This window comes from Acinonyx jubatus, chromosome A3, assembly GCF_027475565.1.
Source record: "Acinonyx jubatus isolate Ajub_Pintada_27869175 chromosome A3, VMU_Ajub_asm_v1.0, whole genome shotgun sequence".
Lineage (NCBI taxonomy): Eukaryota > Metazoa > Chordata > Mammalia > Carnivora > Felidae > Acinonyx > Acinonyx jubatus.
The window spans coordinates 29,592,483-29,611,273 of record NC_069388.1 but is presented as its reverse complement, the minus strand read 5'-3'; the positions used below and the strand labels follow the sequence as shown (position 1 = coordinate 29,611,273).

The 18,791-nt window shown below is 39.8% G+C and overlaps 1 protein-coding gene across 5 annotated transcripts in view; it reads right to left on the bottom strand.

The window, feature by feature from the left end:
- Window positions 1-18,791, bottom strand: part of ATRN (attractin) — a 159,825-nt gene that overhangs the window by 41,036 nt on the left and 99,998 nt on the right. For all 5 annotated transcript variants that reach the window (XM_027069657.2, XM_015078127.3, XM_027069653.2 and 2 more), the window contains exons 22-24: window positions 15,920-16,014; window positions 13,213-13,291; window positions 11,004-11,161 (exon numbers count right to left, since the gene is read on the bottom strand). In XM_027069657.2, the coding sequence (XP_026925458.1) occupies window positions 11,004-11,161; window positions 13,213-13,291; window positions 15,920-16,014 (332 nt within the window). The remainder of the gene's footprint in view (window positions 1-11,003; window positions 11,162-13,212; window positions 13,292-15,919; window positions 16,015-18,791) is intronic.

Sequence of the window (18,791 nt, the reverse complement as noted above, 5' to 3'; positions counted from 1 at the left end):
CTGGATCCCAGTGTCCATCAACTGGCCTCACATACTAGCCACCTAATGCTGGTTTGTGCTGGCACAGAAACTGTATACCCAGACTCTGCTCAGAGCCTCAAAGCAAGTTAATACCACCGAGCCACTCCTTCCTGACATGTGATTAGCTAACACTCACCATCCGTGCCCTCCCAGCCTCCCACCTCAACACTGCTCTGTGCTTTCTTCCCCACTTGTCCTTCCAGCCACTCCTTCCACCACTCTCCAGAATTCTGATTCCATTTTATCATGATCATTAGTAATTTCAAAGTCATTAAGAACTACATATACTGTACCTGGCTGAAATATCTACAAGGACAAAAGAGCTAATCATGCAAAGCAATGGTTCCTGCTCCCTATTTCCTCTTGTAAAGGTTTCTCTCCGGAGGTCCCCACCTTTATTTAGGTTTCTTTTCAGTTCTTCTGTGGGTTACCTTTTTTATCACTAATTAGTGTTTTGTTTTATTTTATTTGCTATTTCTTGACTTAGCCATTTTAGGCATCACTTACTGACTTTCCTACTATAATCAAAGGTGATTTAGGCCATTGTCTCCACCAGCTCCTTCCAGTATAGTCACATCATTGTTTTTAGGGCCTCTGTCAGTTTCTGTGTCACTGTTATGAGGGTGATGGTGTTGGAAGGATGCCAACAGAGACAGGGAATGGATAAACCACCCTTGGGTACAGGGAAAAGACGTGCCTGTTACACACAAACGGTTGCAGGAGCAGGAGGCAATTTGGCCATGGCCCTCTGGAAGGAAGCTTCCCAGTCCTCATAGCCCAGAGGGAGGAGATCTCAGGCCTCTGATGCACCCGTGCTTGGAGGTGAGCCCAGCAGCTCTCAGGGAGGCTCCCTTTGCCATCTCACCAGGGTGAGGTGTGTTAGACTGAGGGAAAACAGGGTTTTGTCCCAGACTCCTGACTGTTCTAGAGACTGCCCAACAGCAGCCAATAACTGGTAAAACCCTAGTAAAATGCTGTGTACTTCCTGCAAAGTAAAAGAAAGTCAGTTCCAAGATATACCCCAGCTGGCCTAGATGTGCTAGGTTCCAGCTAGCCTAGGCTGCTGGCCCAGCTGAGGCTACCTTCAGGAAGTTAAATAATACACTCAGACCTTTATTCTTTTTTTTCTATCACTTGTATGATCTTTTTTGCATTTTTTTTTATTATGGAAAATTTTAAATTTAAAAAGTAGAGAGAACAGAATAATAAACCCAGTGTGCTCACTACCCAGTTGTAATAATGACCAGCCCAAGGTCAGTCTTGTTTCATCCATATGCTAGCCTCTTTCCCCACAATCATATTATTTTGAAGCAAATCCCAGGTTTCCTATCATTTCATCCTTAAATATTCCAATACATATAGTTATCTCTTAATGCCCCTCTTTGTGAAATTAGAATGTTTGTATCCTCATCCCTTTCTTTTCTTCTACCACTTTCGACAACTTCTAGAACAATTCAATTCTGTAACACCAGACTGTGCATACTGGGATGACAAATTCTTGGTCTCCAACGCGAGCTGGCACCTTAGCACTGGTTGGCAATCATTCTGACAGTATCAGAAAAAGCTCTCAGCACCTTTAGAAAAGTTGCAAAAAACCCCACAAAGTTCTGATACCAACCCGAAAGCTCTCGTACCTACAACTATTCATCCATCTAGTGCACATATGTGAAGTATCTACAGCTGATCAACACTATGCTAGGACACTGAGGACACAGAAATATAAGGCATCCTCCTTGCCCTTAAGGAAATCTTTGTAGAGTGAAAAGCTCAACAAGTCTACAGCCATGGAGGCACAGATGAGGAAAGAAAGTTGCTGCCGGGTATGTCTGAGGGACACCTGATGGACCCACTCCCCTGGGTTTCCAAGTAAGAATTCTACCTGGACTCCCCAACTCAGGCCCAGCTCCCTCCAAATCATTCTCCCAACTGCTGCCAAAAGGGTCTTTCAAAAACACTGATCTTTGGACACTTCTTGGCTAATGACACATCAACAATTCCCAGTGGTTTTCAGGTCAGGGTTCAACCCCTCTGCTGAAGCCTCCAGTCTCGTCATGACAGCCTCTGCCTAGTTCTCCGGCACCTTGCTCACAGCGCTGCCACTTCACCTCTGCTGAACTCCTGCTTGTTCTTGAAAGTGACTGGGTATGCCCTCTCCCCACCCCAAACACCCCTACTCCCCAACCTCACATTCCTGACACTCAGCCCTGGTACTGCTCATCCTCACTCAGACCCAGGTGGCATGGGACGCTCCCCTCTCCTCCCAGGGCTCCCAGAAGAATGTGGGCACATCCTGCCACCCCGCGTCCGACAGCTCCTCCTATCCATTCAAGACTGCTGCTTTGGGCTACAAGTCTGTGGAGTGAGTGGATGTTAAGGGAAGCCTATTGGGTCCTGGATATGGAGGTCACACGAGAGAGGTCTGTTAGTAATGGAGATTTACCCTTCCTAGCCATAGGTGGTTTTCACAGATGGTGTCGATGAAACTATCCAGGGAGAATGGGTCCAGAGGAAATCCAAGGGAACAATGGTATTAAAAAACTAAGAAGAAACAGCCAAAGCCATAGGTGGAAAGTGAAAGAGAGGAGGCTTTCAAGAAGGAATAATAAATAATGATCCTAATGAAAATCACAAGATAGTATAAGAACCTTAAATGCCACTTTGAAACAAAAAAAGACTTATGCTTTAAGTCGCTCAGTTCTAGATGTATTTCATGGCTTTATAATTCTTAAAACTTATAAGGTACAGATATCTGACACCAGGAGGTATGTACATATGCCATCATTATCATTATACAATAATATAAACATTAAAAGTATATTTGACATTACTCACAATAGCCAAAGAGTGAAAACAACCCAAGTATCCATCAACAGATGAATGGATAAATAAAATGTGGTATATGTATACCCATACAATAAAATATCATTCAATCTTAAAATGGAGTTAAGTACTCAGACATACTAAATATAAATGAATCTTGAAATCAGTAGGCTAAGTGAAAGAAGGCAGTCTCAAAGGACCGTATATTATGTAATTACATTATTATGAAATGCCCAGAATAGGCAAAGCTATAGGGATAGAAAGTAGACTGGTGGTTGCCAGGGGCTAAGGGGAGGGAGGAACGGGGAGTGACCGCTACTGAGGGTTTCTTTCTGGGGTGATGAAATACTCTAAAATTGATTGAAGGCAAACTTACATAACTCTGTGAATATACTAAAAACTACTAAAGGGTGCACTTTAAATGGACGAATTGTATAGTATGTGGATTATATCTCAACAAAACTGTTACCAAAAGAAGCATATCTGAGTGAAGTCTCATACATCCTTTGCTTAGTGGAGTAATCCTGTTAGCACCTATAAACATAACTCTAAAGTCCAAATGAATGCCCAGTTCTCAATACAAATTCCGTGTTGCCTTCACTTGTGAACACGAGCCTCTTACATAAACCAGCAGATGAAACACCCAGCACGGAGAAGGCTTTAATATTAGTTCCACATTACAATAACAACCTCTGTTGCAGAGCCAGTAACAAGCCTGAACCCCAGCTTCACTGCCCACCTTCCCAGCTCACACAAAACATCTGCCTGTCCATTCTCTATCTTGAATACCTACCCTCCCAAACTATGGGCATGGCTATGCCAGCTGAGTCCCTCTGGCAAGGACACCCAGGATTGCTTTCAGAAAGCAGAGGCTGAGGGAGGGGCGCTCACCCACAGGAGCAACTGACCAGAAAACATGCACAACTGGCCCCAACACACCCACCACCCTTCTACACACAAGGCCTTTTCAATCTGGGTGTTGTGTTGTTGTTTTTTTTTAACTGTGTCTACAAAGATTTTTACAGTTGGTTTCAAATTCCCTCAGTTAGCAGTTACAGGTTTTGATCTGTTCCTAATTACGGAAAAGAATCCTGGGATTGGTACAGAGTGAAGGAACTTGAGTTCAGCATTACAATTTTTAAAGTGCCAATGTTTATATGAATTCTGAGAACTAGATTTCCTCAGTTATTCTGCTTTAAAAAATGAGAATCAAGGACAAAAAGGCTTTGCCTGCACTGAAAGCCATGCTAAAATTTAACCGAATGACCTATCCTGCACCATTTAGACACTTCCTTACTCTTTTCCATAAATTAGTCTCTACATTTTTACCGAAACTGGATAATCTCTAAGTGTGCATGGGTGTGTTTAAGAGCTAACCACATCTAGAAAAGCTAAGGCTATGAGGAAAACAGAGCAGTACAGACACGTACAGCCCCCTTTGTTGAGCACACCGCTGGATCTGTGCAGGAAGAGGCAGGCTGAGCCCTCCACACGGCACACATCCAGGTACAGTCCCAAGTGCACAGAGAACGGGTGTCGTGTGCAGACACCGAGGACGCACAATGCCGCAGCTCTATTTACGCTGCCTGCAAATACTACAGTTAGTTGTACCAAAGAGTAAAAAGACACATTTCCAATAGAACTTACCTGCTCGTTCAAGGAAAGCTTGGCAAACTAAATGGTGAGCACGCCATAGTTTATTTTCGAAAGTGCTCCTGAATACAGCTTTCATAAGTGGATCTTACTCAAGTAAGTGATCCAGCCCAGGTGAAGAACAGAAAATCAGGCAGAAAGTCAACATCTCTTTGACTCTTAAACTTAAAATTAGTACTTTTTAAAAGTAAGTGTGGGGAAGAGATCCCTCTAGAAGGAAATGCTCTAAAACCATTTCAGTGGCTTTCAGAGGGTGGAGCAACAGGGCACTGGGAGGAAAAAAAACTAGAACTCAGCATTGGCAAGAGCACGACTATCTCCAGCACAAGAGCCTGTTTATATGCACGGAGCCCTCTTTCTAAATGGGAAAAATGTCAGCAGCGTAAGATTTTCACTAAGAACCTTAAAAATGTTCATCATTTTTCAGCTATACACAACAGAGCCTAAAGTTCAATCAGAGTCAGAAGTAACAAGGTATGTCAGTATGAAAACAACCTCAACTTAAAACAAGCCAAGAAATAATATTTACTAGACCCCAAATCAAATATTTTATAAATGTATCTGATCTATAATTGGATAGTGTCAGGCGTTACCAAAGTGAAATGGTATTGACTAAAGCCTACAGCTCAACCTCTATGGGGTCAAACAACCTAAATCCCTGAATGCCACCTAAAATTCCCATTACCTTGGTGTATTCACTCTGCATAATCCTCTCCCCTTGAGTGTGGGTGGGCCTGACCTAATCAGGTGAACACTTTTAAGAAGGTCCTGAGGTCAGTCAGGAAAAGTCAGAACAAGTTGAAGCTTCAGTAAACAAATCTCTATTTTTGGTCTAAAATTTTTATTTTCAAATGTTATAGAAATGGAATCATACAGTATATAAATTGCTAAGCCTCCCCCCACCTCAGCAAAATTTCCTTGGGATTCATCCAAATTATTGTATCGATAGTTTATTTCTTTTTATTGCTGAGTATTACATATGTATATGTACTACATACATATATATATATGATATGCATGTAGCGCAGTGTGGCCATTAACCTGCTGAAGAATATTTGGGTAGTTTCTAGTTGGGGCTATTATGAGTAACGCTGCTGAATATTGCTGCACAGGTGCTATAAACATGGGTGTACAGGTGTCTGTGTAATCACCGGTTTTCATTTCTCTGGGATAAATGCCCAGGAACGCAAATGCTGGGTTGTATACTAAGTGCAAGTTTAGTTTTATAAGAAGATGCCAAACCACTTTCCGGAGTGGCTATACCATCTTACTTTCCCACCAGCAATGTATGTGTGATCCAATTTCTTTGTATTCTCTCAAGCATTCGGTGTTCTCACTATTTTGATAGGTATGTGGTGATGTCTCATTGTGGTTTTAATTTGCACTTCTTTATTGGCTTCTGAATCTGCGTATCTCATGTCCTTATTTGCCGTAACGTATAATCTACTTGATGAACTGTCTCTTCACATCTTTTGTTCATTTTTAAACTAGAGTACTTCTTTTTTAAAGTGTTGAGTTTTGAGAACTGTTATAGTCTAGATACAAGTGCTTTGTTAGAAATATGATTTGCAAACATTTTCTCCCAGTATGTAGCTTACTGTTTCATCCTCTTGCCAGGGTCTTACTACATAGAGCAAAAGCTTTTGGTCTTGATGTGGTCCAATTTATCAATTTTTTCCTTTCTGGGTCATGTTTTTGTTGTCAAATCTAGAAATCTTTTGCCCAGACTTAGGATATAAAGTTCTTCTTCAAGGGGCGCCTGAGTGGGTCAGTCGATTAAGCGTCCGACTTTGGCTCAGGTCATGATCTTGTGGTTCATGAGTTGGAGCCCCGCGTCGGGGTCTGTGCTGACAGCTCAGAGCCTGGAGCCTGCTTTGGATTCTGTGTCTCTATTTTTTCTCTTCCCGTGCTTAATAACTCCTGGAGATAACACACTGCAGTTGTGCTAGTGGTTACAGTATTTGGAGATAAAATTAATATTTTTTTAATGTTTATTTTGGGGGGGGGAGAGGGAGGGAGGGAGGGGGAGAGGGAGAGGGAGAGGGAGGGAGAGAGAGAGAGAGAGAGAGAGAGAGAGAGAGAACCCCAAGCAGGCTCTGCACTGTCAGTGCAGAGCCCGACCAGTGCACAGCCCGATGCAGGGCTCTATCTCACAAACAGTGAGATCATAACCTGAGCTGAAATCAAGAGTTGAACACTTAACCGACTGAGCCACCCAAGAGTTCCTAAAATTAATATTTTTGACTAGAAGTATCTAATGATGAGTCCACAGAAATTGAACGTGGACACATCATTAAGATGTAATCAGAAATGACCAGATGACTTCAGTTAACATTTCTGAAATAGCAATCACATTGATTATTTCAAAATCCTTACTCTGTAGGTAAGTGTATTTTAATTTTTTGCCCTTAAATACTTTCATTTATCTTGGGAATGGGCTTTTGAGGGGGAGGGTGCTATCTCTTTAGCTAGCAGAATAGCGTGCCTTTTATCCTCACACATCCTATTTTTGAGGACATAGTAGCCATGCTTCATGGGAGGTCAGAGCTGCGTACAGCAGTCTTGCCCTTTGATATCCTTGGACTCTGTCAAGTGAACCAGAGAAACAGCCCTTTGCAGCATGGCAGAGCCCCCGAAGTTCTGGGATTTACCTCCACTTCAATAATATTGAATGTTTTTTAGCATGAGAATGTGTTATAACATTTGAATTAATTTGGACTACACTTTGGCTTTCGAGAGGTATCATTTCAAATAGACACAGGTACTTGTTATTACCTTCTTATTCTTGCTATCTTAAATTCCTTACTGTGTTTAACGGTACACTTGCCAAAATACTTAGCATGTTAAAAAAAAAAAAAAAGCAGGCTTTTGATTTTTTTGTTTTTTTGTTTTTTTTTAAACAGCTTCAGATTGAAGCTGAGAGTTACCATAAACAAGTTGAGTGGCAGGTCTGGTATGCTGTGTCTTGTTACATAAAGCTATTGCCAGAATCTCAGTAAATATAACATTTAAAAAATTTGCCTTTGTATATTCATAACAAATAACGACAAGTGAGAATTACATTATGCTCTTCCTGCATCATATTTTACTAAGATTTCATGCTTCATTATCTACTGCTGAACTGTTTAATAGTAATGTTACATGGAAATGATAGGTCATTTTTACTTTATATTTTTATATAATGAGGTAACATGAAGTATAATTTGATGTACAATTTTGCCTGTTACAGAGGGTGTGCTAATTATAGTGGCATATGCACAAAACATTTTGACATGACAAGAGGCTGAATAAGTGTCCACTTTACTTAGGAAAAAAAAGGTATGATCTATAATGAGCTGATTTTGTTTAAGATGTGAGGTTTAGATCAAAGTTCATTTATTTGTCTGTTGTTGCCTAATTGTTCCAGCGGTACTTATTTGAAAAGGCTATCCTTCCTCCACTGAATTAATTGTCTTTGTTTCTTTGTCAAAAATCGTATCGACATATTTGTGTGGTTCTGTTTCAGGGTTCTTTATTCTATTCCTTGATCTGTCTATCCCTCCACCAACAACCACAAAGTCTTGATTACTGTAACTAAACAATAAACCTTAACATTATATACAGTGATTCCTCCCACTTTATTCTTCTTTTTCACACTTGTTACAGCTATTGTAGACTCTCTGCCTTTTTGTATAAATTTTAGATTAAGTTTATCTATATTTACCAAAAAAAAAAAAAAAAAAGTCTTGCTTTGATATTTAAAACTTTTTAAAATTAGGGTAAAACCTACATAAGATAAAATTTACCATTTTAAGCTTTTTTTTTTTTTAATGCTTATTTATTTATTTTTGAGACAGAGAGCACAAGCAGGGGAGGGGCAGAGAGAGACAGGGAGACACAGAATCCGAAGCAGGCTCCAGGCTCCCAACTGTCAGCACAGAGCCCGATGTGGGGCTTGAACCCACAAACCGTGAAGTCGTGACCTGAGCCAAAGTTGGACGCTTAACCAACTGAGCCACCCAGGTACTCCCCATTTTATTTTATTTATTTATTTAATTAAAAAAAATTTTTTTAATGTTTATTTATTTTTGAGAGAGACAGAAACAGAAGATGAGTGGGTTAGGGGCAGAGAGAGAGGGAGACACAGAATCTGAAGTAGGCTCCAGGCTCCGAACTGTCAGCACAGAGCCCAACGTGGGGCTCGAACTCACGAGCTGTGAGATCATGACCTGAGCCGAAGTCGGACACTCAACCGACTGGGCCACCCAGGCACCCCCAGGTGCTCTCCATTTTAAACATTTTTAAGTGTATGATTCAGTACTCTTTTTTATTTATTTTATTTTATTTTATTATGATTTTTTAAACATTATTGAGAGACAGAGAGACACAGAGTGTGAGCAGGGGAGGGGTAGAGAGAGGAGGAGACACAGAATCTGAAGTAGGCTCCAGGCTCTGAGCTGTCAGCACAGAGCCCGACGCAGGGCTCAAACTCACAAACTGTGAGACCATGACCTGAGCCAAAGGTCGTGGCTTAACCAACTGAGCCACCCAGGTGCCCTGATTCAGTACTCTTAAGCAGAGATGCTGCAAAAATTAGGTAAGAGGATAGTGTGAATAACTATGTCTATACATCTGAAAAAATTAAATAAATAATAACTAGAAAAAATTATTTTAAATGACTCAAACAGAAAGGGAAAATCCAAAATATCCTATAACTTTTAAAGAAGCTGAATCAACAGTTTAAAAAAATCTCCACAAATAAAACACCAAAATCTAATGATTTTACAGGAGAGATCTATCAGGTACTCAAGGTTCATAGAATTCTAATCTTATATAATCTCTTCCAGAAAGAAGAAAAAATCAATTTATAATTACTAATGGTTAGTTTAACCTTGATATACACATCTAACAAGGAAAGCAAAAGGAAATTGGACGAATGGTGGTGTCATTCACTGAGAAAAGAGGCCTAGGGTTTGGGGCTGAGGTCATAGGAATGACTATGTGTGAAAGGCAGGAGCCTGTGATTGTCCAGGTAGAGATGTCTAGGCAGCCACCAAGAATATTGGTCTGGAGCTCAAGTATAAGCTGGGCTGGAGACAGCACTGAGAATCACCAATACAGAGAATCCCGTAAGTCTTACAGGTGGGATGGAATTACCCCGGGAAACTGTATGGGATGTGACTGATTCGCAGACAACCCTAATATTTAAGGAAGGAGATTCCCTGAAGAGACTGGCCAGAGAATCAGGGAAAGAAAGGACCAGGAAGGCCAGAAAGACAGTGACTCAAACCACTCTGTGAGCAAGAGAGCAGTGAGGAGACTGAAGAATTCAGTGACTGGCATCTGCTAAGATAGGACAGTTTCAGGATGTGGTGAGGGAAGGAGGCACTGCTGTGTGGGCTGATGGACGAGTAGATAAGAGGAAGCACAGATAGGGAGCCAACACTATGAGAAGGCTGGCCAAGGAGGGAAGCAGACAGTGTCTAAGAGCAAAGGGAAAAGCCGATTAGAGGATGAGCACATTGGTAGACCACTAGACAGAAAAAGGAAAGTGGTTGGTGAGAAAAAAAACCACAACACAGAACCTATCCTCACATTCCAGGAAGGAGAAGATTGCTCTGTAGTCACAGTCCCAAGACATGGACACAAAATCACCACAAGTCCTTTTCAAACACATCGTCACTGATCAGTGACGACTTGCTTCTGAGAGTCGGTGAACGGCCACAGACCTGTCCTGTGACCGTGCTTCGATGGCTAAAGGTGAACCAGCCCTTGGAAGTCCACCCAGCCCTGAATTCCACACAGGGGGTAAAAGAGAAAAGTATGGAGGCAAGGCCCTTGAGGACAGCGGCAGATGATAAAGAGCAAAAATGAGGTCACGGGTCTTGGATAAGAGGGAGTCTACTGGTCACCCGAGAACAGAGAAAACGATCAAGGTTGATAACACCGGTGGCGGCAGCAGGTGACATGCTTTCAGGTCACATACACAAAAAATCTGAGGTGTGGAGCGGCTACACGATCTGTCTAGGAGCAAGCCAGGACGCATCCCCCTGCCTGACTGCAGGGCCTGTGCTCTTACAGGCAACCTTGTGCTGCCACCCGTTGCTATCTTCCTCTAAACTCTGCCCGCATTTGTGGCATCTTTTTGTATGGCACATCCCACACTCTGGCTTTCGCTGGTTAGAAGTGTGTTTATTTCATTTATACCCACCTTCCCCCAGAACCGAAGCCCTATAGGCTTTTACATGGCAAGTGCTCAGCGAAGAAATGAATACAGCCGTAGTTACCAAACGTGTTATGTGCCGAGTTGCTTTCAAGAGCGTGTATCATTTCCCTTCTCAAGTGACTGAAGCAATCCCCACCACACCTTCTTTACGGTGCTCAGGTGTTCACGCTCCTTTGCCACAGAGACTACAAAGGCAAAGCTATACTGTGCACCTCATTTACCTCAAGTTCCATATTAGTGGATTTAGTCTCCACTGAAGAGATTTCACTACGTCTGCAGGTTGAGACCGAAAAGCACTTCTTACCTGAATTTTGATGGGCCAGGTGAAATTACTGACATAGACGAAGAAAGTGATATTTGGATGGTTGCGAAAATCAAATTTCTCATTAGAGAAGCTATCTTTGTACTCCTTAATGTTGGTTTTTGAAACAACAGGCATCTCTTCTCCAGCCTGGGTTCCAGCTGTCAGGAAGAAAAGAATGAAATACAAGAGCCCCATTTTTATTTCTCTTTTTGTGGACAGAATCTGTCCTCGTTAATAATGACAGTTTAGCATTTACTTAACACTCACTATGTTCCAGGAATAGCCTTTAAGAGCACAATCTCCTTTAGTTCTAACAACAACTCTTATTATTCTCATTTATAGATCAGGAAACTGAGGTTCAGAGAAATTTAGTAACTTGGCTCAGGCCACACAGCCAGCAAGAAGCAGAGGTGAGATTTGCAGCAGGAAGGCGGATACACAATGCTGTGCCCTTAACCAGAATGCTTTTGCAGGGGTCTCGGAACTCCTCAGCACTGAAATGATGGCACGCAGTTGTGAAAATACAGATACCACTGGAATCCTGCTGACAAGCAATGGCCCTCACTCTGCACGTTAACACTTCAACTGCTTTACGTTTCCCCTTCATACCTGTTTGTCAGTACTCTTGATCCCCCATATCAGGGACAGAGTCACCTCTCCCTTCCTAACTAGCAGTGACCTCATGTCTCAACAGCAGCAGGGAGAAAGAAGCTCTAGGGAATCACTCCGTCCCTTCTGTTATCAGCTACAACTATATTTAAATCCCCTCAATCTGGCATAAACTTATCCTCTTCCCAAATAGCCCTTCAATATTCCATATTCTCCCTTAGCCAGGAATTCTAGTATCTACAAAGACTCAAAAAACAGATTTTTTTTTTCCCATGTCTGCATTAAATACTGTGACTGGAGCCCAGGTTTTTGGGTCCTCATTAAGAGAATCATCGAAAAGCATTCACATGCTCAGAGATGTTGCCCTTCTCCCAAGGCTCTCATAATTCCGACTTTTTCTTGGAAGTGTCTCCTCACCGCAAGTTTCTAAACCTTCTCCGAATTCTATACAATCTTTTAAGACATGATAAACACGTCTTAAGATAGATAGCATATCTTTTAAGATACGATAAACATAATACATACAAAGGTTACGTTTAGGGGTGCCTGGGTGGCTCAGTCGGTTGAGCATCCGACTTCAGCTCAGGTCATGATCTCACGGTCCGTGAGTTTGAGCCCCGCGTCAGGCTCTGTGCTGACAGCTCAGAGCCTGGAGCCTGCTTCGGATTCTGTGTCTCCCTCTCTCTCTCCCCCTCCCCTGCTCATGCTCTGTCTCTCTCTGTCTCAAAAATAAATAAAAACATTAAAAAAAAAATTAATTTTGCTTCCATCTGATTGGTCGTGTTGTTGTGACCAAAAACAAGTATTGTAAGAGTAATGATAATGACATGCAGTTAACATTGAGTGAAAAATAACCATGTTTCAAGCACTACATTGACTACTTTGTTTATTATGTCATTTCATCCTCACCATGTTCTGCACAGCTAGGTGCTTTAATCATCCCTTGTATACACGAGAAACTGGCTCAGAAAGCTGAATTTGCCTAATCGCACAGTGCAGCATAGTAACAGGCAGAGTTCAAACCCAGATCTGCCAAGCTATGTTCATAAGCACTACATCAGGCCCAACTGTTACTTCTTCAGATTTTCCTTAGTGAATCGTAGCAAGGTAAACGGGCTAGCAAACACTATGCTCTGAGAGCTTGATTTAATTCCCAAAGTATATTTCCCCTTACTTACTAAGATCTCATTCTATTTAAAATATTTCTATTTCTTGAAACTCTGAGTCATTTCCATATTGTCCTTCTGAAGCATGGATGGGGAGGTGACGGGAGGGCCGGAGCAGAGTGGCTACAGCAATGCTATTAAAGCTGGTAGCAGGGCAGGGGTGGTGAGCATGTACTGAGTCTGACACCGTGGTAGGCGCTGGCACGTATAACCTAAGTTCATCTACACAGCAGTTCTAGGAGGTAAGTATCGTTATCTTCTCTTTACGACAACCCTAAGGTCTAGAGAGGGGTTTGGACACTTGGTTCAAGGTCTCCCAGGTAGTAAGTGGCAAAAGTGTCTGTCTGTCCCCAGCGCCCCCTTTCTCAACAACTACATCACTTTTCTCAATCTGCTACTTCCACTTCAAAGGTCTTCTCTAGGTATGTCTTTACCTGAGAAGCTGGCGGCCCAGGTGATGTTGAGGTTGAAGTTTTTGGAGGCATTGATGAACATGTCCAAATCCCTGTTTTGCTGATGAGAGGTGCGAACAGTTAGAAAATTAATTATAACGGTTTTCAGATTTTGAAAGAAAACAGTAATCAAATTTTATTACTCTCAATTTTCTTAATTACAAAACAGGTATTTTACGATGTCTTAAAAGAAACTCACACTTATAAAATATGAGTTAACATTTCTAACCAGTTTTCCCAAATAAATTTCATTTCTCTCCCTTAAAAGTATATATAATTTAATGCTTTCTCATATGCCTAACTCTATGAAAAAGTATCTTTTAAAAAACCCCTCACCAGAGCACAATGTCTTAAATCATATGGCCTATGTTAGGGGAAGCAGCCTCATAAGGATCATCTAGGTAGTTGGGCTCCAAATGTCGGCAGAGCTCACACCAATACGTAAACACTTAACCAAGTCCCCAGTTTATGTGTATTTATAAATTAAACCTACATACTTCTGAGCTGATAGATTACATATATTGTGAAGTTCTCCAAAATGGAAATGGTTTTTTAAAAAAGCATATAAAACTGAAATAAACTAACTTAAAAAAATACTTTGTGTCCATTTGGGATGTGAAAAAACATTTTTCTCTCACTAAAAAAAATCAAGAGAAATATGACTGAATATTCCTCATTAGCTTTGAAATCCTTTTACCACTTAAAGACAACTATTTGAAGAACTAGGTTATTTTGATCCTTGATTTTAATGACTGAAAAAGACCTCTCTGAGAAATGTGCTGAGCCAATGGGAAGAAGCGCACTGTTGGCTACAATGGGTAAACTGATGCTAATTTTAAGTTTTCACTGAAATTTGACGAATAAATCTCTTTCTTGTGGTCAAAGAATTGTTTTTGCAAGTGAATCAGATGTTGTATTTTTAAATTTTGTAAACGGATCCAATCCTGCTGAAATTCTGTATCTTGAAAGATCAAAAAACAAGTCAGATCGGTAAGATTTGTAATGGTCTTTACAGCACAAAATCTCAACAGTGGAAACGTTTCCAAACAGTCATTTTCAAAATGTGATCTCCAACCCAGAAGTTTCTCTTGCAAAGCAGTTATTTACCTTCTCATTTACTGACATAACCTCACTGTCCTCTTGCAGGGGACAGCTCAAGTGTTTATGTTTATTGGAAGCACACTACTAATAATTACTTCTTTTGGAAAGGATCAATAAACTTGAAATCCTAGTGCTTTTATAAAAGACAGAACATACACATTGGATAATTCTATTAAATATTCTGTCATAAGATAAACAAGGAACTCCAGAGAGGTTAAAAGATTTTCGTAGCTCCTCACCTCATCAAGAAGCATTACGAGGAGTCTTGTTTATTTAAAATAAAATCAACAACATCAATCACATCCTGAAAGACATCCTTCAACCACTTGCTGAGGAATAAGGTATTAAACAAATTTTATATGTGTGGTACTTTGGTATAACCTTATCTTAAAACCTTTTTTTTTTTTTAAATTCCAGTCACCAGAGCCATTCAAATGATACGACATACAGTGTGTCCACAGAATATTTTCATTAAGGTTACTTATTGTTTTTACTTAAAAAGAAATTCACTCATTGGAATAGATTTTCTCTAGTTCATTTTTCTTTAAATTTACCATTAAAATGGAATATAAAAAATAAATCTTACTTTCATTTCATTATATAATAAACATCCCACACTCTGGATTTTATTCTACTACTAAGTTATTTATTTTTTTAAATTTAGTAATGTTAACAATGTCTGTTAACAAAGGAATATAAATGGGCCTACTGTCATATTATCCTCTGTGTATTATTTGTTATGTTTATTGTGACAGGAATTTTGTGACAGTAAATAGCTTTGTGTATGTTGATGAGAAATAAGAAAGTTTAAAGGAGGTCCCTAAATAATTTATCATCAAGTTTACTGAAATTTCATTACGTACTGGACTGGCCGTTGAATGACTTTATATTTCATTGAAAAAATCATATAGGTGTGCCTTCATGTTCTAAATGCTTCACTTTTAAATGTCGTGCTATGTTGGCTCCCTCTACCCCTAGGTAGTACCTTACGGCAGGCTGTGGTTCATCGTTAATGAAAGAAGATATAAACCCACATTTCAAACAACAGTCTTAATAATTTCAATGATTTCTGGCCAACTTCTTGTTGGACTCAATTGCACCTTCACCAGTTTTACCTCCTACTGAGGCTAACAACTTATTCTAGGCACAGAAGCGTCACCTCTGCCATCGTCCTCGTATCACTGGCATTCATTTCAATCTGCAGTCTCTTCGAGGGTACTTGTTAAGCGTCTGGTCCATTTTAAGAAATAAATCTGGGCCTTGCCATGCGCCCCTCTATCGGGGAGCTCCCCTTGCAGTCTGCTCTCCTTTCCTGTATGGGGATGCAATGGGTTGATGGGCAAACCAAGTATGTGTGGAGTCAGTGTCAGCCTGTGTATCAGATCCTGATAAATCTTAACAACGTCACTCTTGTCTTTGAGATGGAGAGGAGATAAAATGTAGATCCTAACATTTCTTTCCTGCACCTCTAAACAGTCCTGCGTACTCCACTTTGGAGACCATGCTAATGCCGTGCTTCTATCCATAAGGATCAAGAAAAAGAGTCACATGAATTCAAAACAAAGCAAGAAAACTTTTAAAATCTTACTTCATCAGGTGTCGCCACAAAATTGATGGCTGTGTAATAGCGGTCATCTTCTTGGGACAGGCTAAAGGTGAACTGATAGTCAATAAGAAGAGTATCTATAGAAAGAAAGAAATGTATATTCAAAAATTAAAACAGAACAGAACAAGTCTTTAGAGATACAGACTGATTTTCTTATAAATATTCAACAGCCAGGAAACACTTTTAGCTCACTTATAACTGGGAACTAGGAAGCTTTTCAAAGGAAATAAAGTCTGTGGGCAGTATTGTTTTATTTGGAATAACCTATCAAACTCTCCTTGTATCATGATCCTGGCTGAGACTTTAGGCTCCAACCTCACTCACCTACAAATATTAATTGTACATCTATTACATGCTAAGTTTTGCTTAAAGATACACAGCTATAAATTAATGATATAAAAGGAATCGAGACTCCATGGAAAAATAGGCTGATCCCAGGTCTTGAGCAAGGAATATGTGCCTTGACATCTTATTCTAGAAAGCAAGAAAGCATTCGAACACTGAAGTGATGTAGCAAAAGAACATGCCTTTAGAGAGAAACTAATGGCCAAAGATGGTATGATTTTTTTTTTCCTAGTCCAAAAAAGGTGGTTTTATTAAAACATGGCGACAGGACCCATGGGCAGAAAGAGCTAGCTGCCCAAGATGGTAGAATTTAATTCTAAAAAGTCTATTGTACAACTCAACAACCTGATTTAAAAATGAACAGAGGACTTGAATGGATACTTCTCCCAAGAAGATATACAAAATGGCCGGTAAGCACATGAAAAGAAGTTCAACATCATTAATCACTAGGAAAATACAAATCAAAACCACAATGAGATACCACCTCATGCACAGTAAGATGGCTACTACAAAAAAAAAAAAAAAAAAGAAAGAAAAAGAAAAGAAAAGAAAAGAACAAGGGTTGGTAAGAATGTGGAAAAACTGGAAACCTTGTGGGAATGTGAAATGGTGCAGCTAACGTGGAAAACAGTATGGTAGTTTCTCGAAAAATTAAAAGTAGAATTACCAAATGATCCAGCAATTCTACTTCTGAGTACATACCCAAAGAGTTGAAAGTAGGATCTTGAAGTGATATTTGTACACCATGTTCATAGCAGCCAAACAGATCATGGCTATAATTCACAATAGCCAAAAGATGGAAGCAACCCAAAGGTCCGTCAACAGTATACATAAAGTGGAATATTAAAAAGGAAGGAAATTCTGACATATACTACAACCTGGAACAATCTTGAAGACACTATGCCAAACGAAATAAGCCAACCACAGAAGACAAATACTGTATGATTCCACTTATATGAGGTGCCTAGAGCAGTCAACATTATAGAAACAGAAAACAGAATGGTGACTGCCAGGAGCCAGAAGAAGAGGGAAACGGAGACTTGTTGTTAAGTTAATTTTTTACTGTTTAAGAAACTGCCAAATGGTTTGCCAGAGTGCCTACACCATTTTATATCCCATAAAGAATGCATGCATGAAGGTTCCAGTTTCCCATAGCATTGCTAAAACTTGGCATTGGGTATTGGCTTTGTTTTCCAAGATAGATACGGTGTAATGTACCAGATTACAAAAAATTCACTGATATGGTTTCGAGTTCCACATTTAACTGATCTTTAAGAAATAACCAGTTGTCTAGTTTTGGTATGATATCAAAGGATAGTATCCATAATTAACTGAAAAGGTATTAAAATACTCTACTCCTTTCCAACTCTATCTGGTGAGGCCAGGTTTTTCTTAATGTACCTTAACCAAAGAGGTGTATTCAACAGATTGAATGTAGAGCAGAGGTGAAAATCCAGTCATCTATTAAGTCACAGGACTGACTTTTGATTCTAGTCATTCTAGGGGTGTGCCTCACTGTGGTTTTAATACACGTACCCCAAATGTGTGATGTTACTAAGTCTTTTGTTCATGTTGGCCAACTGTCTTCTTTGGTGAAATGTCTATTCAAATCATTCCTTGTTTTCAACTTGAATTGTCTCCTCATTTAGTTGTAAAAGTGCTGTTTTTTTTTTTTTTTAATATATTCTGGATACAAGCTCCTTATCAAATACATAATTTGCAAACATTTTTTCTTCTCTGTGGCTTTTTACTTTTTAATGGTATTCTTTTAAATACAAGTTTTAACTTTTGATAAAGTCCCAATAAATAATTTTTTCTTTCTGGGTGCCTGGGTGGCTCAGTCGGTTGAGCACCTGACTTCAGCTCAGGTCATGATCTCACGGTTTGTGAGTTTGAGCCCCACCTTGGGCTCTGTGCTGACAGCTCAGAGCTTGGAGCCTGCTTGGGATTCTGTGCCTCCTTCTCTCTTTGCCTCTCCCCCACTCTTGCTCTCTCTCTCTTTGAAAAATAAATAAAAATTTTTAAAATTTTTAAAAATTGTATTTCTTTTATGAGTTGTGCTTTTAGAATCATATCTAAGAATTCTTTCCCCTACACAAAGTTATGAAGTTTTTCTCATTTCTTCTAAAAGAGATATATGTGTATATATTTACATATATTATATACACACACACACATACAATGTATATATGTGTATATATATATATACAATGTATATATATGTGTGTGTGTCACATTTATAGGTTCCAGGTGGACATGAATTTTGAGTGGATGCTATTCAATCCAGGAAAACAAGTACAAAATTAGAGTGGATATGCGAAAACGTTACTCCGTTTCTCTGGTTCTGTAACTTTGCCTACTACGTGGATTTTCCTATAGAAAGAAAATACATTTACCCATAAGAACCTGGCCCCTTTGCCAGATTTACCTTTCCCTGTAAGTTAATCATTAAATATTTTATTTATTAGTTCCTAAAGAGGTAATTAACATAAATGTAGTAAATGTGATG